This window comes from Eurosta solidaginis, chromosome 2 (assembly GCF_040869045.1).
Source record: "Eurosta solidaginis isolate ZX-2024a chromosome 2, ASM4086904v1, whole genome shotgun sequence".
NCBI classification, from domain to species: Eukaryota; Metazoa; Arthropoda; class Insecta; order Diptera; family Tephritidae; genus Eurosta; species Eurosta solidaginis.
The window spans coordinates 53,829,675-53,849,432 of NC_090320.1; the positions used below are offsets into that span (position 1 = coordinate 53,829,675).

General features: G+C 37.5%; 1 protein-coding gene across 2 annotated transcripts in view; it reads left to right on the forward strand.

The window, feature by feature from the left end:
* uex (metal transporter uex) overlaps positions 1 to 19,758 on the forward strand; it is a 164,409-nt gene that overhangs the window by 111,555 nt on the left and 33,096 nt on the right. Inside the window, exons 4-10 of one of the 2 annotated variants that reach the window (XM_067765362.1) lie at positions 1,054 to 1,269; positions 3,665 to 3,838; positions 3,937 to 4,582; positions 6,705 to 6,971; positions 15,177 to 15,403; positions 19,016 to 19,111; positions 19,188 to 19,672. In XM_067765362.1, the coding sequence (XP_067621463.1) occupies positions 1,054 to 1,269; positions 3,665 to 3,838; positions 3,937 to 4,582; positions 6,705 to 6,971; positions 15,177 to 15,403; positions 19,016 to 19,111; positions 19,188 to 19,397 (1,836 nt within the window). In that variant the 3' untranslated portion in view covers positions 19,398 to 19,672. Of the gene's footprint in view, positions 1 to 1,053; positions 1,270 to 3,664; positions 3,839 to 3,936; positions 4,583 to 6,704; positions 6,972 to 15,176; positions 15,404 to 19,015; positions 19,112 to 19,187; positions 19,673 to 19,758 lie in introns of those variants that run through there. The other variant, XM_067765363.1, reaches the window with a different exon arrangement.

Below are 19,758 nucleotides of genomic sequence, written 5' to 3' on the forward strand. Positions count from 1 at the left end.
AAAAAATTTTTTATTTTTGAAACTATTTTTTTTCAATTAAATAAAAAAAATATAAAAAAATCGGCCCACTCCGGGATTAGTGGGGATGATTGCAGAATTGATTGAAGTTTTTTATGAAAAAAAAAAATGGCGAAATTCGAAAAATCTCGAAAAACTGAAAAATTAAAAAAAAAACCTTTAAAAATTTTTTTGTATTTTTTCCGAAAAGTACATTTAAAAACAAATTTAAAAAAAAAAGATCCCAAACGGTCAATTTTTGAAAAATTTATAGCATTTTGAAAACAATAACGGTGTTTTTTTTAATTCATAACTTTTTTTGAGTTGGATGAAAAAATTTGAAAAAATTCTGAAAAACGTCTTTCGTAAGCGGGAAAAAGAAGAAAAACTTTCAGCCAATTCTAAAGGGGTCGGGTTCACAATTGGTCGAAATGGGATGGAATACCCCCTATATTAAATTAATTATTATTATTGTTTAGTTTTGTCCCCAGTACTGATGATGACTTCAGATTGAAGTTGAAATATCGACCAAATAAATTATAAATGAATATAAACAAAAAAATAAGTTTAATTCATCTTGAAGCCTTTTAGCTCAATAAATCTAACAATTTACAATATTCAAGGCTATTAACTTGTATTAAAAATGTGCAAAACAAATGACAAATAGTTCAGGGTTTATCCGAGCAAAGGTTCTTCATTTAAGAGGGTACCTTTTGCACTCTTATCTTCTGCTACTGAATGTATCCTCAAAATATTATTTGAGTCGTACTAATATATCTTGCGCAACCAATCTAAAATTCTCTTATCAAATATCAACATAAATCAGCTGGTCGCCATATGGCGTACAGTAGCAACTGCCGGTAATGCAGTGAAAACACTCCAATCTCCATCTTTACAACCAAAGCTTTATTTATAGATTTGGATTCCAAATAAGAGCGAAAAAGGGACCCGTACATAAAAACATCAATTAGAAACAATATATATGATTATCGTATACTCTACAAAATACATACGTACTTAGTTTAAAAATTTAATTTAATTTTACCTTTTTTCTAGATTCTCTGCAACACTGGATCTGCACGCGAACGCCAATACGCCAGAGCAATTCAACCAGTGCGAGAGAAAGGCAACTTTTTACTATGTAGTATTCTCTTGGGTAATGTGTTAGTGAATTCCACATTCACAATTCTTTTGGATGGTTTAACATCTGGTCTATTTGCCGTTATTGTTTCTACGTTTGCTATTGTTATATTTGGTGAAATTACACCTCAGGTTGGTCGATATGCCGTTGCTTTTTATTAACCGTAATTCACTTGGACATGGCAATAGTAACTCTGGGAATGATGCCAACTCAACATGAATGATTCATATGTAAATGCTTATAATTTTATTGTGTTGATTTTTGTATGGTCCAAGGTGCGCTCAGTATCAGATGGTTTTATCCGATCATCTGATTGCTTCTTCTTGATAATGAAAGCAATGAATATTTTATTATTTATTTATGTAAGAAAAGTGAAACAACAATACAATTGTTATTACACTAAAGGAGGAGCGCTGGCTGCCAGGGCCTTTGGTTAAGAAAGCAATGATTAATTTCTTTTGATTTGGAGTTGAATTCGCTTTGACATCACCTTGTATAGATTCGCTGGGTATGGTATTTTATAAAGTTTATATTTAGGGCTGATCTAATAGGATGATTTTGAACTTGGTTTTTTCCCAAGAAAGTTATTCATCAGAAAATTTCACTAGAGCTCTTTTCAGCAAGCTTTAGATAACAAATAATAACTAAAAGTATGGTAGTTTTATTGCGAATCAAGGCGAATTCAACACAATTCTCTGTACAGAAGAATGTCAAGGCAAAAGAAAATTTGCATTGATTTCGATTAACTGACATATTGTTGTAACAAGCCGTTGTTTGGAAAATAATCAAGAAGAAGCAATCAGTGGTTGAGAAAACAACACCTGCTACCAAGGCGAATCCATACCAGGTGGTGACAAAGCGAGTTCAACCTATTCGCCGTACAGAAGAATGTCAAGTCAAAGGAAAATTTTCATTGATTTCGATTAACTGACATGTTGCAGTACAAGGCGTTGTATGGACAATTATCAAGAAGAAGCAATCAGCTGTTGGGATAACAACACCTCGTACTGAATTCTCCTTGCCTGCTACTGAATTTGCCTTAATTTCGAATTGTTTACTCTAAAAGTTCAAATGACTTTAAACTATTGTGAATTCCTACAAGTGAAGAATCTTGTTATTCCGCTAACTGTCACGGGATGACTTCTTATGTCCCCAGAACATCATCTCCCCATAAACGAGAGAAATGATATGCTGATCAAACAGCTTCTGCTAAATATCGAGAAACCAGGCCATCCCAACAAACATTTGATTGAAGAGGGCCCGCCTCCCCGAAGGCCCTGGGGAGTCTTATAGATGTTGATGGACGCACCATTAATGTACTAGTCCGATTTGGTATGACCATATGAAACCTTCTAGGGCGTACCGCCCTCCCTCCCCCTTGATCCATGAGGAACTTTGGGTCGCCAGAGCCTCGGCTGTAAAAACAAACAGGATTCACCAGAGGTAGGTGCGCTGGCTACCCTTTAAAAGGGTTGCGCTACACAACCCCTTGAATCAATTTGGTGTTTTAGTCGCCTCTTGCGACAGGCATACCTGCCACGCGTATATTCCAAGCCCCCTAACCCGCTGGGATGGGGACGCTCAACTTCTATCTGGATACTGTAAGAGTGTAACCTCTCTTAATTGTCCAACATCAACTCTGTCATGTCCCGCTTGTAGCTTGACCCCACGTGACATCAACCATCGTTCAATTGCAATGTGGAACCAACGCCTTCAATACTGTGTATACTCGATTTATGTAATAATACGTCTACTAGTCACGGAGAAAAAACTGTGTAAACTTTGCGATGTCTGAATTTTACAAATATCTGAGTTGATCGCTGTATTGATCTAGGTGTGTGGTATGTTAGGTTAGGTTAGGTGAGAGTGGCCACGGGTGCGAGCACCAGTGCACTTAAGCCCAAAAGGTCCCGTTGTGATACTACGTGGATCTCTCCCCTACTCAAACCAACAGGGCGATTCAGCAAACGTCAGGAATTTCTTAGGTTCCAACTTAGCTAGATCACAAAGATCATCAAAGAAGAGAGATCCCAGAGATTTCTTCCTCTTGCGCCAAAGTGCAGGAGAGTCACACAGAAAATGCTTGACTGTTTCTATCTCCTCTTCGTCTTTGCAGCTCCTGCAGTAATCATTATAAGGTTCACCCAGCCGTTGTGCATGCTTCCCGATTGCTATGTGGCCGGTTATAAGTCCAACCACCAGAGATATATCCCCCCTTCCAAGAAGAAGGAGACTTCTTGTACGTCTCGCGTCCCATTCAGGCCACACGAGCTTAGTGTGGTAGCAGGATACGAAATTGCTCCATCTCACACCCGCTTCCCTAAGGAAGTGCGGTATGTTAGCTCAGTTTCAATTCGGAGTTACACTTTTAAAGCCGTTTGATTTTAAAAATATTTTAGTTCTTTTAACTATGCAACTATGGTTTTTTATGTTGAGTTTTTATCATTCCATGGGAAAAGGGGGCAAGGCTTTGATTCTGAAAAAAAATTGCACAGTGTTATTGCTTTGATTCAACTCTTTTTGCAGGCTGTTTGCTCGCGTCATGGCTTGGCAATTGGCGCAAAAACAATTGGTATTACAAAAGTTGTTATGGCAGTGACCTTCCCAATGTCATATCCAATATCAAAAATGTTGGATTGGATGTTGGGTGAAGAAATTGGTGCTGTTTACAATCGTGAACGTTTAAAGGAATTAGTGAAGGTATTTGTATTAAATTGTAATTGCAGATACTAAACATCGCCAACGCATATATTTTATCCTTATTTTTTTATTATTATTTTTTTGATCTGCCATTTAAGGTTACCACAGGTGTGAATGATTTGGATAGAAATGAAGTCAATATTATATCGGGTGCATTAGAGTTGCGTAAAAAGACTGTAGCTGATGTAATGACGCACATTGATGATGCTTTTATGTTATCACTTGATGCTGTGCTAGATTTCTCAACCGTATCAGATATTATGAAATCTGGATATTCACGTATACCAGTCTATGATGGCGATAAGAAAAATATTGTCACCTTATTGTACATAAAAGATTTGGCATTTGTTGATACCGATGATAATACACCATTGCGTACACTGTGTGAATTCTATCAAAATCCTGTACATTTCGTTTTCGAAGATATGACACTCGATCTTATGTTTAATCAGTTTAAGGATGGCACAATTGGTCATATTGCATTTGTACATCGCGTCAATAATGAGGGTGACGGTGATCCGTTCTATGAAACAATTGGTTTAGTTACGCTTGAAGATGTCATTGAAGAGTTAATACAAGCGGAGATTGTTGATGAAACAGATGTGTATATTGATAATCGTACAAAAGTACGCAGAACTCGTGCTAAAAAGCCAGACTTTTCGGCGTTTGCTGAGCGTCGTGAAAATCAAAAGATACGTGTATCACCGCAACTTACTTTGGCTACTTTCCAGTACTTAAGTACATGTATGTATATTGAAGTAAATTACACTGGATCACAAATTCCAATTTTTTTCTGCACTAGAGACGCCATTATGAAATTCCTATGTAAAATCACCCCTGATTCCAAAAATCAAGGTAATTTTTAATTTTTTTTTTTATTTATATGGTAACGTTTTTGAGATATTCACGAATTACCGTTTTTCAAAAAAAAAAAAAAAATTAGGTCCACTTAATCAGACCTGTTAAATAATGATTACTAATGGTAATCATTAGCCGTTCCATTGATTATTTTCTTTAAACGCCATTTAATGATTACTTGCAATTATTTTCTATTTTTAATGATTACTTTTCAATTAATCAAAAAAAAATCAAAAAAAATCAAAAAAAATCAAAAAAAATCAAAAAAATCAAAAATAATCAAAAGTAATCAAAAAAGGCCCTTTTGATTACTTTTGATTATTTTTGATTTTTTCGATTTTTTTTGATTTTTTTTGATTTTTTTTTGATTTTTTTTGATTATTTTTAATTATTTTTCTGCTTTGTTGAAAGAAAAATTCTCGTTTGTTGCATGCACGGAATAATTTCTACATACAAGTACATTTTAGGATGCAATATTAAATCGTAACCGCTTATCGAGGCAAATATATACATACATGCACCATATAGGATATATGGATATATTACTTTTGTATACAAAACAAAATTGGCTTTACTTAAGGATGAACCATAACGTTATTATTTTTGATAATGAGTGTAGCAAATTATGCACGTGTATATACTTATCCTATATGGTGCATGTATATATTTGCCTCGATAAGCGCTTACGATTTAATATTGCATCCTAAAATGTACTTGTATGTAGAAATTATTCCGTGCATGCAACAAACGAGAATTTTTCTTTCAACAAAGCAGAAAAATAATTAAAAGTAATCAAAAAAAATCAAAAAAAAATCAAAAAAAATCAAAAAAAAAATCGGAAAAAGTCATGATTTTTTTTTTGATTTTTTTCTAATGGTAATCAATTAGTAATTGCTTTTTACGGAAAACAATTGAAATAATCATTGGCCATTAAAATCGGCATCTAATTAATTGATTACTAATGCTAATTCAAATTTAACAGGTCTGCACTTAATCATATATATCTCAAGAACGAATTGAGCAATTTTAAAACGGTTTGAAGCTTTTAAAAGGTAATAAAATTTGCTATAAACTGTGCATACAACACTTTTTGCTAGACCATGCAGATTCAAAGATAACGAATAATCATTACGGATTTTTTCAATTTTTTTTTGTAAAAGTAAAAAAAAGTGTGTACTTTGCGAAGAAGGATCTCGAAAACTTTTTATTTTTTTGCATATTTTTTTTCTCTCTAAGCTCTGTTTTATTACAAAAAAAATAAGTTTTCATTCAACAAGATCGATGGACTAATACAAAAATTATAAGCATTCAAGTAAATATATACAAAAGCTATAAGCATTCAAGTAAATATATCCATTTAATACTTAAGTACCCTACTAGTACATATGCGTTAGTATTTCCTAACTAACTGATATACGAACACTAACACATATGTACCAGTAGGGTACTTAAGTACTAAATGGATATATTTACTTGAATGCTTATAACTTTTGTATTAGTCCATCGATTTTGTTGAATGAAAGATTATTTTTTTTGTAATAAAACAGAGATTAGAGAGAGAAAAAATCCGCAAAAAAATAAAAAGTTTTCGAGATCCTTCCTCGCAAAATACAAATTTTTTTATATTTTTCCAAAAAAATTGAAAAAATCCGTAATGATTGTTCGTTATCCTTAAATCTGCAGGGCCTAACAAAAAGTGTTGTATGCACAGTTTATAGCAAATTTTGTTACCTTTTAAAAGATTCAAACAGTTTTGGAATTGCTCAATTCGTTCTTGAGATATATATGATTAAGTGGACCCAATTTTTTTTTTTTTTTTTGAAAAACGGTTATTCGTAAATATCTCAAAAATGTTACCATAGAATTAAAAATAACCTTGATTTTCAAAATCAGGGGGTGATTTTCCATAGGAATTTCATAATGGCGTCTCTGGTGAATTTTGGCTGTAAACCAGTGTAATTATTATTTTTATAACATTTATAAACGATATATACTTTTTTAACCACAGCTGTCGATGCTTTTAAAAAGGAGGTTATTTCTGAAACAATCTTACGGCGCTTACTTAATCAAGATATTATACATGCTATAAAATGTAAAGGAAAATCCAAAGATGACCCTCGTCTATTTATTTATCAACAGGGTAAAGCTGTTGATTTCTTTGTACTTATATTAGAAGGCCGCGTTGAAGTTACTGTAGGCAAAGAGAATTTACTCTTCGAAAGCGGTGCATTTACTTACTTTGGAACTGCAGCTCTGCAACCGAATGTTGTTGTTGGTAAGTTATGATATAGTATAGCAACATATTTTTTCCAAGCGAAGAATTCCCTGTTAGTTGTAATATAAACGAACAACCTAGTTTTTGTGTTCAAATAGAATTCCCTCTTTATTCATGAAAACGCTTTCTTTTATACAAAATATTTCTAAATTACTAAGACATATTTACGCTAATACTTGCAACCTAGATGTACATGAATTCATAATAAGCAAATGCTAGTAAGCGTATTCTAGTAACCCATTTATGTATATATGTAAGGGGTTCTATAATCAATATGACTAATGGGCACATATGTCGATCAGTGTGTCTAATCGACATATGTGTCGGTCAATGTGACGGGCTGCCAAATGTAAACAAACTCATGCTGAGTTCAAGTGATTATTTGGATCAGTAAAATTCTACTTCTTGTGTGGTCTGTAAGTGTGTGTATATTTTGTATCGTTACATGCATTCAAAGTGAGGTGCATTCCAAGTAACACTACACGCTGGTCATAATCATCATCATTAATTGGCGTTACCGAATAGGCAATTTTGATCGTTGCATAGGAAAGCTCGTCAGTGAACCCTTTTTTGCTGATATTAATATATAAATTTGCATTTGGCATAGTATGCGTAAAAAAGTTAACTACCTAGGCTAAGTTGAACTGGCCGGTCAATAAAGACCTCTCATAGACTAAATCACCCTTATCGCGAAGTTCACGCGGAAAAGTGTTCGCCTTATTTTTTTTTTTCGGGTGAACTTTTTCCGCCTATCGGCAATTTCGGGCGAACAAAAGTTCACTTCGCAACAGCTGATGCTCTATTGTGAACTAGCAGTGAACAAATAATTTACTTGCAATTGTGTAAATTTTGTAAACTAGCATATATTTCCTTAAAATACAACAAAAATAGAAATAAAAAAATTTATAAAATAATGTTTAGTATTGCACTTAGGTTGGTATTGATTGAGTGCGAGGAGAATATAAATGTGAAAGCGATTCGGAGGCAATTAAGGAACCGTTCTAACCCTTTGAAGCTAAATGATTCACTGTAAGCTAAAAATTACTATTTTCAGCAGTGGTGTGATGGTAGCGTGCTCCGCCTATCACACCGTATGCCCTGGGTTCAACTCCCGGGCAAAGCAACATCAAAATTTTAGAAATAAGATTTTTCAATTAGAAGAAAATTTTTCTAAGCTGGGTCGCCCCTCGGCAGTGTCTGGCAAGCGCTCCGATTGTATATCTGCCATGAAAAGCTCTCAGTGAAAACTCATCTGCCTTGCAGATGCCGTTCGGAGTCGGCATAAAACATGTAGGTCCCGTCCGGCCAATTTGTAGGGAAAAATCAAGAGGAGCACGACGCAAATTGGAAGAGAAGCTCGGCCTTAGATCTCTTCGGAGGTTATCGCGCCTTACATTTATTTTTTTATTTTTTTTTTATTTTTTAAATAACAAGTTATATTTTTTTCAATTAGCTTTTGCCAATATTACAGGTTAACAAGCCGGCATTCTAATGTTTGCTAGATATCTTACCAACTCCTTGCCCCCATTGTAGCACAAATTTGGAGGTCCACCAATTGTAAAGTTGAGTACATGTCTTCATTTTTTCGCATAGGGAAAGGCGTTGGAAAGGACCAAGCAGTGGGTCTTAGCCAATCTACTTTCAGCGAGGAGCTCAACATTTTGGAACCGTTGCTTTGTGCACAATGGATAACTTGGCCGACTGATACGTTGTCATAAAAAATAGAATTAACCTACTTAGCAATACAGGAATTTCACTTTTTTCCACTCAGCTTCCGATTGTGCATTATTTATTGATTTATTTCTAATCATAAAAGTACATATAATTATAAGAGTACAAAATTTCAAAACAAAAAATTACTTACATTTTGTTTTCCTCTCGTTCGCCTGTAAAATATGAGTGAATAAATTTGGGTTTCCCCGCTGTTCAATTCGCCCGAACAAAGAGTTGCCGATAAGGTGAAATCTTTTTCGAACACGAAAAATTCTTTCGCCACCCTCTGCGATAGGGTGAACAAAAACTGTGAATATTTTCGGGCGAAAAAAAAACTCGCGATAAGGGTGAATGTGTCCATAGTGTTGCCAGAATTTGTTTGACGACCAAACAGTAAACCCCCAAACAGGCACCAGGACTTATGTCCTCTTATCAAATATTAGAAGTTTTCTAGGACCTAGCTTAATTTCTGCCTCTAGATCTGGCAATTCTGCCACCCCTAGTATCTGGAGCCATGAACTCGCGAGCGCAGGATACGTACACAGAACGTGCTAAAAATTAAATGGGCTGAGCATGCAGCCGCATCTGTACCGAAAATCCAGAGCCCTAATAAAATCCTCAAATCTCTTGCTGGCAGTACTTGGGGAAAACACAAAGAAACGCTCATTACCACTTACAAAGGTATTGGCCAGCCAATTGCATGGTACGCGTCCCCTATATGGCCGCCAAGCCTGAAAACTACTCACTGGAAGAAGCTACAGGCCTGCCAAAATACTGCTCTCAGAACCGCAACGAGCTATCTTCTTATGTCCCCAGAACACCATCTACATAATGAGGGGAGAATACTCCCCATCAGGGAGAGAAATGAGATGCTAACCAAACAGTTCCTGTTGAATACCCAGAACCTTAGAGGATATTGATGACAATTTATGATCGGTCGCACCTACTGGATGGGGCGAAGCACTGCTACAACAACAACAACAGACGTGCTGAACAGTTTCTTCCTGCAGCTCGAACTTACTACATCTGCTTTTATGACGAGGTCTAACTCATAGGCATGTGATGCAAGAAGGCAGTGTCCAGTTAGTATGTCTATTGTGAGCCTTAAGTCTTGTCTCTTCAGAGATATGAACAACTTTGTGACTCGGTCTTTTCGCTACCTTCGATTCCTTTATGACAGGGAACCCACCGCATATGTATGGTTCGGCCTGAGCGAAATCTCTCCAATGCTTCTTTGCATTCCAGGAAAATTCTTGATGAAGTACTGTATGAGATAAGTACCTTGATCGCCGCCAGACTATCAATGTATATATTGATACGACTGCAGCTTAAGCACGCTTCCTCCGGAATTTCTTCTGCTTTCTTCGCAACCCCTAATTCAACGAATTCATATACTTACTACAGTTTATAATTCTTTATCGTATAGAAAGATGGCTGCATAATGCCGTCCTAATATAGAACGTGGGTATCTGCATTTTTCGAAGTTTAGTCATTCCCAAAGGCGTTAAATTTGAACCTTTTTTGCATAAATAGAAAGATCACATCCAAAACAGCTTACGTTGGAAAGTAACAAACAAGTTAAGTTCAAGTACACAAGCAGCAAGTGGCATAGGTCTTAGAAAGCTTCTATTATTTGCCCATAGGGCGGAGTTATTGTATAACATAGGTCCTGGCTTTTGGTAGGGTTTTTTAGTTTGGTCGCTAAACGAACTTCTGGTAACACTACGGACTCATTCAGTCGACATACCCAGGGTGCACTTGTACACAAGGGTATTGGATAACAGTAGTACGTAATGGCTTAAAGAAATCGAGTAGACATACATATACATACCGGCGGTAGGTATACCTGTCGTAAAAGGCGACTAAAATACCGGATTCAAGGAGTTTGTGTAGCGCAGCCCTTTCAGGTTGCCAGCGCAATACATAGCTTCTCCAAACCCAATTGTCAACCTCACCTATCCGTGGCAAATCCTGTTCCATTAACAGCCGAGGCTCTGGCGACCCCGAGCTCTTCATGGATCTAGGGGGTAGGAGAGGGGGATGGCCTAGAATGTCGCATGTTGTCATAACAAATCGTTCCCGAGATGGTCGGGCTTGGTACCGGAACGTACCGGATCTGCATCCGGCAAAGGACCATCAACTCGATAACACTCGCCCATGCCTTCGGGGAGTGTCCTTATCGCTACAACAACAACAACAACAAAAATTTTGATTGAGCCATGTCCATCTGTTCGTCCTTCAGTCCGTTAGCAGGATAGCTTCAGTCAAAATTTACATATCTTTAAGTTTGGTATGCCGGCATGGATCAAAAGCGATGATTCCTTACCAAAGATGGATAAAATAACGAAACTTGATATGAGAGTTGACTTCATAACTACATTTAGAAGACGAAAATTGGATTGTTTTTCAAGCCGTGTATCGAAAGCATTTGAAGATATCGTGATGAAATTTGGCATGAAAACTGTCCTTGCTATTGTGGCGAATGTTGACATCACTAGGCTGTTAGTTACTCACACATACACACGCGCATATGTAGCTCAATTACAGGAGATACAGGAATTCTAGAAGGCGAAACGTCTAGACTTTAGTAGAAATATATAGAATGAAGCAACGGAGAGTATAAAAACAGCGCAGGCTGAGTATTCAGTAACCAGTTTGATTTAAACACGCTATCAGTTGCGAAGTGAAGTATAATTGTGAAGTACTACTCCCAAAGCTATCTAAATAAAGACCAGTTTGCAATACTGAATATTGGAGTGATCTATTCAACAGTTTAGCGATTCGAACGTTAGCAGAAGGTTTCAAATAAGCGGAATTTCCCAAAATTCGTTACACTGTTATATATAAAATGTGTGAAAATAAACGGAATCAGTTGGCCACCACGCACACTCTAATAAAAATCGATATCAAAATTTCTAAAAATGAGAAAAATGCGTCAATGCATTAGCAAAGACTTATAAGGCGATGAAACCTGATACGTAGGTTGACTTTGTTACAAGATATACAAATTTCGAGATTTATAAATTCAGAAGAAGTAAATTCAAAAGTTTTGCAAGTCGTAAATAAAATACCACTGAAGATATCGTAATGAAATTTGGCATAGAGGTTGTCCTATCCACTATACAAATACTTTATGAAAATAAGCAAATTCGTTAAGAGACCACGCCTACTTAAAGTCTAATGGTAACAAAAAATTTAACGCCTTTGCAGTATGTAACTAAATTATACTGATATTTCAAGTCAGCAATGATGAAATGGACGTGGTGCCGCCCCTATTTTTGGAGTTATCCTTTAATAATACTGTAACGAATTTAGGGAAACTCCGCTTATTTTACACCTTCTGCAAACGTTCGAACCGCTAAATTGTCCAATAAATAACTCCAATATTCAGTAATGGAAAATGGTCTTTATTAGTTTACTTTGGGAGTAGTACAATTATACTTCACTTCGCAACTGATAGCGTATTTAAATCAATCTGATACTGACAACTCAGCTTACGCTGCTTTTATACTATATGTTGCCTTGTCCGCATATTTCTACAAATGTCTAGACGTTTCTCCTCCTAGAATCTCCGACTTGGTTACCAGGTATATGCGTGTGTATTTGTAGTTTATAGCCTCTCGCATAGCCATATGCGTGTGTATATGCGGTAGCCCTTCGGCTGATGATTACATGTGTTTATGAGTATCTCTCCGTTGCCTTGTATGTATGTGTGTAGATGATTATTGATTTGTTTACGTACATACGAGTGGCTGCTTAGTATCGGCTTAGTGGTGGTAGTATCGCTTAGTGATACCAATATTCGTCACAATACTTTAAATGCCATAAAACGAAAAAAAATCGACCAATCCTAACGGAATTTTTTATAAGGATTGTTTTTTAGCAGTAATTTAATAAAATTTTGGTGGTACTGCCGACATTAATGATAAAAAATTTAAAAGCTTTGCAAGCCGTTAGTATCGTTTTGCAATTTTGAAAAATTGTGGTTCTTGGTATTATATTTAGAACTGAAGAAAATTCATTAACGGTTACTCCAATTTTTTTTTAAATTTGGTTAAAGTTTTACTTAATTGCTTAATTGGTGCTTAACCGTTAAAACGGTCAAAGGCCTCCAAAAAGGCGTGCCAGTCGCTCTTCGTTGGGTTACCTGGCGCCAATTGGCAACACTAAAGGGAATTTAAATCGTTTTCTACCTGTTCCTTCCAGAGGATTGCGGGCCGCTCTCTTTCTCTGCTTCCATAGGCGGCTTCCGATTAAAATACTTTCTTAGCAGGAGTATCATATTTCATTCGCATAACATGACCTTGCCAGCGTAGCCGCTGTGTTTTAATACGCTAGTTTGATGTTTGCGTAAAGCTCGTACATCTCGTCATTAAATCTTCTTCTGTACACGCCGTCGGCAACGCGTAATGGTCCGTAGATCATTCGAAGAACTTTTCTTTCAGACACTCCCATAGCCGCTTCATCTGATGTAGCCGTGGTCCATGCTTCTGCAACATGTAGCAGGACGGGTACGATAAGTGACTTGCAGAGCATGATTTTCGTTTGCCGAGAGAGGACTTTACTTTTCAATTGCCTATCTAGTACAAAGTAGCTAAGTAAGTAGTTCGCTGGATTTCTGGAGCTGATATTGTTGTTTGTGGTAATGCTGGTTCGCAGATAGACGAAATCTTTTACTATTTCGAAATTATGGCTGCCAACAGTAGCGTTGTTGCCAACGCGCATATGTGGCGACTTCTTGCTCGATGACAGCAGGTACTACGTTTTGTCCTCATTCACCATCAAACCCTTTTCCAGTTTGGGGGAAGCAGAACTTACGGCGCGGATGTTCAGGTTGATGATGTTGTGACGAATATTAGTATCACTAAGCGATACTACCATCACTAAGCCGATACTAAGCAGCCACTCATAAACAAATCAATCATCATCTACACACATACATACAAGGCAACGGAGAGATACTCATAAACACATGTAATCATCAGCCGAAGTAGCACTCACATATACACACGCATATGGCTATGCGAGAGGCTATAAACTACACATACACACGCATATAGCTGGTAGCCAAGTGGAAGATTCTAGAAGGAGAAGCGTATAGACATTTGGAGAAATATGCGGACAAGGCAACAGAGAGTATAAAAGCAGAACAAGCTCAGTAGTCATGGTCAGTTTGATTTAAACTCGCTATCAGTTGCGGAGTGAAGTATAATTGTGAAGTATAATTGTACTACTCCTAAAGTAAAGTAATAAAGACCATTTTGCATTACTGAATATTGGAGTTATTTATTCGACAATTTAGCGATTCGAACGTTTGCAGAAGGTGTAAAATAAGCAGAATTCCCCAAAATTCGTTACAATATCAATGTCCTCAGCATACGCCAGTAATTTCACGCTTTTATAGAATATTGTTCTTCTGGTAGTATAATTTTCTCTAGCATCAAAACAAAGAAATCGTACGATAGGGAGTCACCCTTGCTGAAACCTCTTTTAGTTTCGAATGGCTTTGAGAGGTCGTTCCCAAGTCCAAGTTCAACGTCATTTTGCACAGCCGTGGTTAAATCACATTCAGACATAGAGATGATGTTTGTCAATTCTTATTTTTTTTCGTTTTTTTTTTTTAAAGATTTGGCGCATAGTGATAGTCTGGTCGATGACAGATTTACCAGATCTGAAGTTGCACTGATAAAGTCCAATCAGTAACGGTGGGCTTCAATCTTTCGCACAATATGCTCGACAGGAACTTATATGCGTTATTAAAGGGCTGATTACGCGATAGTTGGCAGAGTTTGCAGGATCCCTCTTCTTGTGGACTGGGCAAGCACTTGTTCGACCATATTTGGCCTAGAAGTTGATGCATGGGCCTTACTAACTTCTCGCCGTCGTATTTGAATAGCCCCGCAGCCAATCCATCATACAAAAATTACCTTTTTTGTAAGGAGTAAAAGTTTTAACGCTTAAAGTTTGAACCATTTCGCGAAATGAAAATGCCTATGAAATTGTTTCATAGTGTAACGTATTTAGGGAAATTCCGCTTATTCCAAACCTTCTGCTAACGTTCGAATCGCTAAACTGTTGAATAAATAACTCCAATATTCAATAATGCAAAATTATCTTTATTATACTACTTTGAGAGTACTTCACAATAACTCTTACTTCACAACTAATCGCGTGTTTAAATCAAACTGCTTAGTCATGCCTCAGCTTGTGCTGCTTTTATACTCTCGGTTTCATCGTTCACCCATTTCTCCTAAGGTCTGGTAATTTCGTGAACTTCATGCTTGTTTACCAGCTATATAAATGTATATTTGTAGTTTGTATCCATATGCGTGTGTATATGTGAGTACTACTTCGGCTGATGATGACATGCGGTCGTCACAATAGTATTAGGTATATGCAGGTTTTTTATGTCCTTTGAATTATTTAAGAAATTATCTTATATGTATAATAATTTTTTTAATAATAATTTAATTTTTATATATCCATTACTAGATTCACCATCTCAGCAAATACGTGGCTCGATTCAATCATTAAATATAGATGCAAAGATCAGGCAGACATTTATACCAGATTATTCTGTACGTGCAGTCACCGATGTAGTTTACATGGCTATAAAACGTAGTCTTTACTTAACTGCCAAGAAAGCAACACTTCTAGAGAAGACTCGTAAAAGTGGTATTGAAATAAGTAATGAAATAACTGATGATGAAGTTGAAAGGGTAAGTTTTTGTATGTTATCTGAAAAGTTTTAAATATACTTACATATATTTTAAAGATAAAGTCAAGATCGTAGACGCTAAGTATGGTGGTAGAAGAACTGGACCTTATCCTGATATGCTGTCCTGTCGTATGGACGTTTGGCTAACTGACAAGATCTTACGCCCAGCCTTTATTCCGCTCCCCGAATTTGGCAGTTACTTCAGTATAGAAGTGGCTGCGAATGTTGAAAATACTCTCGCTCCCACTTCGTATACTCCATACTGAGCATCTGGTACACTTGATTAATCCAGTTACGTTTGAAATGTTCCATTTGCTTCTACACGCCGACTCTTTATGCGGACGGTAAAAGGGTATAGATAAATACTTTTACGGTCCTTTTATACATTTTTGCTTTTTGTACAAAGGTCCTGCACCTGTTCGCCCTTCAATAGATGTATTTTCAATCTCGTAGTCTCAAGTCCAGCTTTGTCAGCTTTATAGAACTCCTGGTCTACCTCCATAGGATAGCTAGTCCTTACTCCACCACGATGTGTAGCCATTCCGGGGTTATATTTCCTACTCTTTCAAGCATGACAGGAAAAATACCATGTGGGCCTGGCGTGTTACCAGTCTTTTAACGGTGAGCCCTGGGGTGCAAAGCTTATGACCCATTCGCTCAACGGCATATTCTTCTTACGAAAGTAACCCTGAAATCTCAAGCTTTAAACAAAGCTTCGGGCTCTAGAAGGTTGTAATATCTAGAATTAAAATAATTTGCTGGATGAGGCACGGATCGAGATATTTAGTATATGTGGAATCTTGTGGCCGCTATTTAAATTACTTGTCGTAGAGCTATGTAGCGTTAATGTTGGATACGTAACCTATAGCTATACTCTTGAAACTAAGAAAGTACTTCAGTATCCAATGAAAATGCAACAAGGGGAAAAATTATCTGGGTGGTCCAGATATCGTGCAAATTAAAAAAAATTTAAATTTTGCTTTCGAGTTTTAAGCAACTTCCCGATAGCCGAGAGATCTTATATTTAATAAACAAACATTTTCTATATGAGGCAGGGATCGAATTCTTTAGAAAATCCATTTGTAGTACAGCTAAATCCTTGAAATTTGAAACAAAATTTAGAACCCGAAGGCATAACAGGTTAAGAGGGCGTGCGTGGGTGATACCCACACTTCCACTCGGAGACATTTTTGTCCATTGTGCGTGCCCTCAGTAAGTACGGGGTGGTAAATTCGTTTAGCCCCATTATCTTCTAGCAGTCCTCAACGAACCACTTGCTTTCCCTGATGAACCCAAGAAGAAGCGAGACGTCCAACTTCCCAACCTCTGCCAGGCTGTCGAAGAAGCGTGAGCCCAGAAATCTGAGCCTTCTTCTTTGAAGCGCCGGGCATCGGCAGAGAAAGTGGTAGATCGACTCCTCTTCCTCCTCAACCTGACAGCTTCTGCAGTTGTTGTATTCGCCACCGTCGGAGCATTGGTGCGATAGCACAATGACCTGTGATGACTCCCGTTAGTACCCTCACCGCAGATTTGTTCAGTTTGAGAAGGAAGCTGGTGCCCTTCCTATCCAAACATGGCCATAAGGACCTTGAGACTTGAGACGCAGTCAACCCTATTGGTCCATAGCAAGTCCGTTGCCCTGTTCTCATATTCGTCGATTCTCCCTAGGAGACAACTCAGCGGCGGTCGGACGGAGCTGTCCACCTCACTTATGTCTAAGTCGGAACCTTTCCTAGCCATCTCATCCGCGAGTTCATTCCCTTCAATGCCGCTGTGCCCAGGGACCCAGCAAAGGGAGACATTGAGATGACTTATAGAAGCCAAAGAGGCTCCACACCTCCGCACGATGTCCGATTTTATCATGTTGGACTCTAATGCCCATAAGGCGGCTCGGCTGTCAACGAAGATTGTTACGTCGATGTTGGAGGCCGCAGCTTTGCCGCTCTGTCTATGGCATAGACCTCGGCTTGGAATACACTGCCTAGCGGCAGGAAGTCGGAATGATTGGCTTAGCTGTAGATGTGTCGAGTACATCCCCTCCACGACATAACAACATGGGGGAAAAGTTTTCACTGGTTGGCGCAGGCATCGTGAAAATTTAAAAAAAATCATCCGAATTCGCAAATTTTGCTTTGGAGTTTTAAGGAACTTCCCGATCTCTACAGACATGAAATTTTGAACATTGCTTAGAATCGAGATAATTAAAGATATTTAGAAAATCCATTTAGATCATGTGGAAGCATGCTTTCGATTTTCGCGTAACTTCTCATTGATATAGAAACTTGAAACCCTACACTCAGTTCAGTGCACCGTGAAAATGCAACAAATGGAGAAACGCTAGGTGGCGCACTGATGGAGATAATAAAAAAATACAAAAAAACTATATGCTTCAAATTTTGAACGTATTTCTGAGTCCTAAAGGAGTAAAATACAAAAAGTTCCCCTAGCGCCGCACGGATCGAGGTACTTCGAAATTGTACGGAAGTGATAATGTAGCGATCAATTTTCATAAGACATTAAGATACAAACTAAAAACCTGGCATATAGTTAAGAGCACCGAAACAATGCTACAAAGGGGGGAAATAAAAAGAAGATAAACAATTTTTAAACACTTCCGTTATATAAATGGTTTAATGGAATATGTGTCCCTCGGCTAAAAGAATCTCAATTCGCTTTACTAACTTGTTTAAATTTTTGATGTGAAACATCTATAGCCGGGCATAAAACCGATTTGTGGCGTGGTGACGCGTCGGGGACTCCCTCGGGGTCATTTGGGGGACCTTTCGTAATGATTTGGGGGAATCTCTTGGCGTCCCCCAGGGTCATTTCGCAGCCATTTTGGGATGATTTGGGCACTATCTCGGGGTCCTACCGAGGTCATTGCGGGATGACTTTACGGACTCTCTCGAAGTCATTTGGGGGCCATTTTTGGATGATTTTGGGGAATTACTCGGGGCCATTTGAAGGTAATTTCGGAAAGACTTCGGGAACTTCGTCGGGGCCTTCCTGAGGTAATATCGGGATGATTTTGGGGACGCTCACGGAATCCTCTCGGTGTCATTTGGGGGAGCACTTCGGGGTCGTTTGGTAGTCATTTCGAGGATTCTCCCAGGATCATTTGAGGGTAATTTGGGCTTCACTTCGGGGTTGTATGGGGGTCGTTCCAGTATAAATTTTGGAGCTCTTCCGGGTTACTCCCGTTGTCATTTTTAGGTAGTTTCGGGATGATTTGAAGGCCTCCCTCGGGATCTTCCAGGGTCATTTCTGGATCACATAGTGGTCATTTGGAGGTCGTTCCAAGATAAATTTGTGAGGACTCCCGGGCTACTCCCGGGGTCATTTGTGGTTCACTTTAAGGTCGTTAGATGGTTATATCGGGGCCTCTATCGGGGACAATTTTGCGGACGCGCTCGCTATCCTCCCGGGGTCATTTGATCATCACTGCGAGAAGAAATCTTTATATATTATTTGATCCTTATGCCATATTTAGTTACTTTTACAATGTCGATTTTTCACATATACTAGGCGTCCCGTGACGGCATGCATTTTTTTAATGTAGATTGTTATAATTTATTTATTTATCAATCATTTAAAATATTTTATTGGTTTTAAGTTATTACACTCAGTACACGAGGATGAAGTGAGATCGCGAGCTCATCAAAAGACACCAAATGCAACTGGAAGCAATACAGCCTCACCGTCATTAAATGTACGTATAAACATACATACATATATGTATACATATGGAATAATTAATAATTATTTTCTATATTTCCGAACAACAGGACATATCATTACAAAGTCATAATAATGCGCCACCTCCGCATAATATGACCAGTAGTAGTAGTGGTGAAGTTTTAGATGTTGGCTCATTAAGTAGCCAAATTACATCGGATCCAAATAATGATCAATTAGATAATAATGGCGAACGCGAAAATGTCGCTACAACACCACTTTTGCCTAAGCCAAGCGATGCATCGACCAACAATAAATAGCAACAACAAATATAAACAAAATTTTAAAGGTTTTAACTCAAAAGTTTACGTATGCGTATAAGAGTAGACAAGTATTAAGAATAAATGTGTGTGTGTTTTTTTTTTTTAATTTACATTTTAAATTTAAATTGATTTAGAACTCTCTTTGTATTGTTTGCTCAACACTAGCGCATTGTGGGGTATTTTGTTGTGTGTCTTAAAAAAAAAAACAAATATCTTGGCAAGGGATAAAGCTACACTGAAGAAAAAAAATACTAAAAACCACGTAAAGTTAACATTTTTTGTTTACAATTCTCAACTGAAATGAAAAAATGTTAAATTTATCATTTCGACTCTTTCATTTTTACATGAAATGTATGTG